We start from the raw sequence: 6,000 nt of genomic DNA on the forward strand, positions 1-6,000 counted from the left end.
CAGTCAGAGAGTTGTGAATCTGTGGAATTGTCTGCCTCAGAAGGCAGTGGAGGCCAATTCTCTGAATGCATTCAAGAGAGAGCTGGATAGAGCTCTTAAGGATAGCGGCGTCAGGGGGTATGGGGAGAAGGCAGGAACGGGGTACTGATTGAGAATGATCAGCCATGGTCACATTGAATGGCTCGAAGGGCCGAATGGCCTCCTCCTGCACCTATTGTCTATTGTCTACTGTCTAAAGCCCAGAGTGTCTAGTCTTGTAGCAATGTTGGAATTGTTTATTGATCAAGACCATTGGCAACTGTGGGCATCAATAATTAGCAATGGGGAACATGAAATTTGCGTATAAAATCATGAGAGGAATAGATCAGGCCCAGAGTAGGTGAATCGAGGTGAATAGAGAACCAGAGGACAGAGGTTTAAGGTAAAGGGGAAAAGATTTAATAGGAATCTGAGGGGTAATATTTCACACAAAGGGTGGTGGGTGTATGGAACAAGCTGCCAGAGGAGCTTCGGAATGGGACTATCCCAACTTTTAAGAAACAGTAGACAGGTACTTGGATAGGACAGGTTTGGAGGAATATGGACCAAATGCAGGCAGGTAGGCGGGACTAGTGTAGCTGGGATTTGTAAGCCGGTGTGGGCAAGTTGGGCTGAAGGCCCTTTTTCCACACTATATTACTCTATGACTGTATGACCCTAACAGTGTCATGAAGCATTAGACATCTTGCTAACACATATATCTAGATATCTTGATATTTACTTGAATACATTTGAAAAAGTGGAGATCCCACGGTCACGGATGGGGAAATGAGTAAATAATTGAATAATGTATCACTTATTTTATTCTTATGTTGCTGAGTAAGACTTTTCAATTGCTTTCTGCAACAATAGTATTCTCGTAGCCCATGGCATATCATGAGCACTTCTGAAGGCTTCAATCATTCAAACTCATTGTACTTTACACATACGTCCCAAACTAATTTGAATTGAAATGAAAGTACTGTCATGAAATAGTTTCTCCTCAAGCTTAAAAAGAATAGAACAATAGAAAAGAAGCAGATACCTTAAATAATGGTACTATCATTAACAATAGTTCAAATTAGAAATCCGTGTAAGAGGAATATTTTGAACTGAAGATATTTCCCTAGATTCCCTACCACACTCAAACACCAAGAGCAGTTATCCCCACTTCATGTCATTGGCAGATTGTATATTGAGATGCTCAATTCTTCAACAATAATCTCACTAACTAAAATTTACTTTCATCAGTTTAAGTTTAATGATTTTATTGTTAATTAATAACAGGCTATCCGAGAGTCATTGGAAAAAAATATCATAATTCATGGCATATCTAGTCCCTAGCAGGAAATCAATTTCAGGACATCCATAGATGGAATGTTCAGCCCAGGATCACCAAAGGCAAAGGTGCCACCTTTTGACAAAGATATGTTTTACTGGTTATGATATTAATTATAATTCATTGCTATGGACTGATCGATGAGTTTCTGGTTATAGTATCAACTTCCTTGAGGCGGAAAACACGCATCAAGAAGTGATACCAGAAAGAAATAGAAATGTTTATTTCGTAAGATAAGAGCAGGTTACTTTGCAAATGTTTTTATATACATGATTATTTCCATCATGTAATAGAGGAAAAAAAATGTTTTACACATACAGTTCTTAGCTCCAACAATTTTCTTTACCAAAAATTATAGCTTTTAATCATTAACCAGGTACTATCAAAGAAGTAGGCAGCATACTATTGAAAACATGTTTGTAGAACTCTGATTAAAAATTGCTCACCCAAATAATGTAATGCAACTGAAGGGCATGTTATGCATTTGTTGTGCAGTGGACAAATGACAACTTAAGTCAAAGGCTCACCAGTGCGATGCAAATTTCAGCACCATTCGAGGCCCGGGCATCAGATTCTGATGTTGACAGGGACTGAAGTTAATCTGATATGGGTGTAAGAGGCAAGGGTGGAAGCATAAAGAAAGGTGAGCAGTGGAGAAGGTGTAGTGACAGCCAAAGGTCCAATTAGAACTTCCACGAGAAATTTACAGTGGAGGTCAGAGCAATGGAGCGATCAGTTAAGTAAGTAGTGGTGTTGTCTGGCACTAGGTTGATTTCTGACCATGAGTTGAGATCAATGGGAAAGGATGGTACAAGCTAAGTATTGGGCAGTTCCTCAACACACTGGTGTCCTGAATAGCATGGGAGTAACCAACAGTGATTGCTCCCCATTACCTTGCATCACCTCTTCAGCTCAGTTGTATAAAAAAATATCACTAAAGTGCATCTGATATGCAATTGCAATTTGGATTCTCACACTGGAAAGTTTATTGTTCAATTGCCAGTGTGATACGAACTATCTGAAAATGCTAGTTATTGAAATTCATGCTGGTGAAAATCATGTCTTCAATCGCATAGCACTAAAAGGAACAAAACTATAGGAACCAAACTTAAATCCACCATGTGGGAACATGCAGTGGCACAGCTTGTAGAGCCACTGCCTCACAGCTCCAATAACCTGGGTTCAATCCTGATCTCCTGTGCTGCCTTTGTGGAGTCTCCATAATATCCCCACAACTGCATGGGTTTCCTCTGAGTGCATGAACTGCAGTAACACTTGTGAATAGCTTTGACATTAAATACTTCACATCAACCTACTTTATGCTGACAATTGAGCTGCATCCATCAATTTGGCAAAAAGACCTCTTTCAAGAGGTCTGCTAGTCCTGTGATAAACATTTGTTTTGATACATTCCAAGAGCACACCTGCATATTTTGTGCAGATCTAGCTGCCATACAATGGGAATAATGCCAGAGAGGGTGCAGAAAAGTTTCACAAGCATCTAGGTGGGACTGGAAGGTTTGAAATATAATAGTTCAGTGGTACTTTATTGTCACATGTACCTAGACACAGTGAGGAGAGGCTGATTAAGCTGAATTCTCTTCCCTAAAGCAAAGATGGCTGAGGGATGGCCTAACAGTAGTTTATAAAATCATGAGAAGCATCAGAGACTTTTTTTCCCAAAACAGAGGAGTCTAAAACTATAGGTTTAAGTTGAGAGGGGAAAGATGCAAAGGAGAGATTTCTCACGTTGAGGGTGTTGGGTATATCGCACAGAGGAATTGGTAGAGGCAGGTAGAATTGCAATGCTTAAAAGGAATATGGACATGTTAAGGAACAGGAAAGGTTTAGAGGGATATAGCCAAATGTGGGCAAATGGGATGAGCTCAGAAAGGCACCTTGGTCAGCATAGATGACTTGGGCTGAAGGCCCTGTTTCCGTGCTGTGTAAATCCATGTTCACATCACGTAAGATGCCACAATGGCAATCTGTGCAAAAATATTTAAATCGAATCAGAGTCCCATTCAAAGGCTCATGGCTGCTGATAAGATTTTTAATGTGGAAGAGATCTCAAGAGTCTCTTGGCTTTCAAAAAGAATAACATAATTGATTAAATTTTCTGAAGACAATGGAAATCAACCATATCACAATATGAGAACTAGCTGCCCTTGAGATACATGTCAAGTGGATATTACTCGACAATAAGTGCTGTGTGCTAACTGGCTAGATGACTGCATAGGCTTCACAGTTATTTTTACAAATGCCCACATTTGCATACATCCAACTGGGGGTGACAATACCTCTCAGGAGTAGCAAATATGGTCAATGATTAGAGACACAGAGTCTCACAGCGTGGAAACAGGCCCTTTGGCCCAACCTGCCCACATCAACCAATATGTCCCATCTACACTAGTCCCACCTACCTGCATTTGGCCCATATCCCTCTAAACCTGTCCTATCCATGTACCTGTCTAAATGTTTCTTAAACATTGTGATAGTAAGAATTCCGCCTAATCAGGCTCTCCTCGCTGTGTCTAGGTACATGTGACATTAAAGTACCATTGAACCATTATAACTCAAGCCTTCCAGTCCCGCCAACATGCTTATGAAACATTACTGCACCCTCTCTGGTTTAATGACATTCCTAGAGTGTGGCAGATGAATCTCTTCAACAAAGGAGAATAGCCACACTACAAGTCAAGTCAATTTATTTGTATAGCACAGGACTGATCATAATTAACAAAGCTGAGTCAATCTCCAGGATCCTCCCTAACTATGTGATTCCACTCCAGTTAGGCTTCATCAGACAACCCTTTGCAAAAAAATTTGAACAAATTTGGTACGGTTTTAAAATGTCAGATGTTAACAAAAATGCTGGAAATACTCAAGAGGTCAGTCAACATGCGACAGGCGACGCACAAGACTGTCGTGTATCTTCACAGAGGTTGTCTGACCTGCTGTGTATTTCCAGCATTTATTTTAAAATGTCCAGCAACTGTGGGTTTTTTGCTTTGAAATATTAAATTTAACTTTCAAAACAGAATGATGGTGTTGCCTTGCATTTCATTTCATTTCTACGGCACGAAAACTGCAGAGCTGAGATGCAAGCTGCTGTACTGTGGAACAATGCAAACACAGCTGTGTTGACGCCGTTTAAACAAGGCACAAAACAGGGGGGAAAACTGGAAGCAATTAGCAGTCGTGGCGAGAAGCGACCAGTTTAGCATGATGAAGTGCCTGGTATGTACACTGCTCGATTCACTCTGAAGATATTGAGTGAGTTCAGGATTTGCTGGGTTTGCTCTCAGATCTCCTTCCTTTCCATGCATTAGTGCGAAGAATTATAATTTCTTAAAGAAAGCGTTGTAGGGTAGATCCAGTGTTGACGGCGTGTATCTTTTTGTATATGGTTTTGGGGAGAGGGGGAGAGAGGGGGGGGACGAACTACCCAGCTCTTAGTGAGATGAGAGTTATTTCGCGCCTTGCATCACCTCAGCATTGCTGAACTGTCCCCCATGTTAACCCCCTCGTTGCCACTTACCAGTCCTTCACAGGTACTGACGGCAGCCGCGCCACTCCCCAGAGTTTGATGCTCTACCCTGCCTAGGAAATGACACGTGTTCTCTGCATGGGCCTGAATCACGGCACCACTTACGTTCCCATACCTTTTCTCCAGGACGTAGCCCGGAGAAAGAAAAGGTCGATTGACGGTCAAGTTAAAGAGCAATTTTCGCCCTCGGTGAACTAATTGGTAATATACGCGGTCGCCTTGCATTCTGAGGTCCCGCCTTCCAACGTGACTGACATGGTGAACGACGTCCCGGGACAGAAAAGTTCCACTTTCGTCCACTTTGACCGGATGAACGATTTCATAACTCTGCAAAGCCTTGATGAACTTTTCTGAAAGAAAGAAAAAAGTAACACAGAGGGTCAACTACGCACATCCACAGCAGGCTCCAGCCACCAAGAGTCCTTTTTTTACTTTGCACTGGCGTTAGTTATCATGTCACGTAAAGGGCATCGGGAGCGAGAAAAAAAAACTGTTGAGCGCAGAGATAGTTTTTCAAAATTCACAAACCTTGCTTTTCGTCTGCGAAATGCAAACTGTCCGGCGGAAGACTGCCGCGGCATGTTGCCAGATAACCGCAGAGTTTGACAGTAAGGAGAATGCCCGTAATACAGCGCTGTCCTGCCCGGAGCATGTTGCAGTTAAAAGTGGCATCTATTCACAGGAGGTCCTGCAGAGAGACTGACTGTGTGCCCTGCGGGAGGGACCGATGCACAGGGCCCCATCTCAGGGGTCGGCAACGAAAAATGAAGATGGGCGAGGGTGATTTTGTAAAAATGCCGGCGGTCGCTGGAGAGGAGGAGAGATAGAGAGAACATTGGCGTCTTCTTTTTTTTTTTGAGAGAAGAGGGAGGTTCGATAACTGCCCATGGCAGTTTCCAACCAAACAACAACAAAAAAACCCTCTCCGAGTTAACTCCTGCTTACATGCACTTGTGTGCAGTTCTGTGCAGATATGTGCAAGTTAACGCACGCAGTGTGGTTTTTCACATGGGCTGGAACACAAACCATAGCAGAGATTCCCCTTTCCCGCCGGCAGTACTTTGTGGGAATTCTGATGCTGAACGTTTCCTTT

The 6,000-nt window shown here is 42.4% G+C and overlaps 1 protein-coding gene across 1 annotated transcript in view; it reads right to left on the bottom strand.

Annotated features, from left to right (window-relative positions):
• Positions 1-5,642, bottom strand: part of LOC144608742 (A disintegrin and metalloproteinase with thrombospondin motifs 12-like) — a 417,538-nt gene extending 411,896 nt beyond the window's left edge. The window contains exons 1-2 of the mRNA XM_078426828.1: positions 5,436-5,642; positions 4,899-5,257 (exon numbers count right to left, since the gene is read on the bottom strand). Coding sequence (XP_078282954.1) covers positions 4,899-5,257; positions 5,436-5,559 — 483 coding nt within the window. The 5' untranslated portion in view covers positions 5,560-5,642. The remainder of the gene's footprint in view (positions 1-4,898; positions 5,258-5,435) is intronic.
• Between the last annotated feature and the right edge of the window lie 358 nt (positions 5,643-6,000).

Source organism: Rhinoraja longicauda, chromosome 1, assembly GCF_053455715.1.
Source record: "Rhinoraja longicauda isolate Sanriku21f chromosome 1, sRhiLon1.1, whole genome shotgun sequence".
Lineage (NCBI taxonomy): Eukaryota > Metazoa > Chordata > Chondrichthyes > Rajiformes > Arhynchobatidae > Rhinoraja > Rhinoraja longicauda.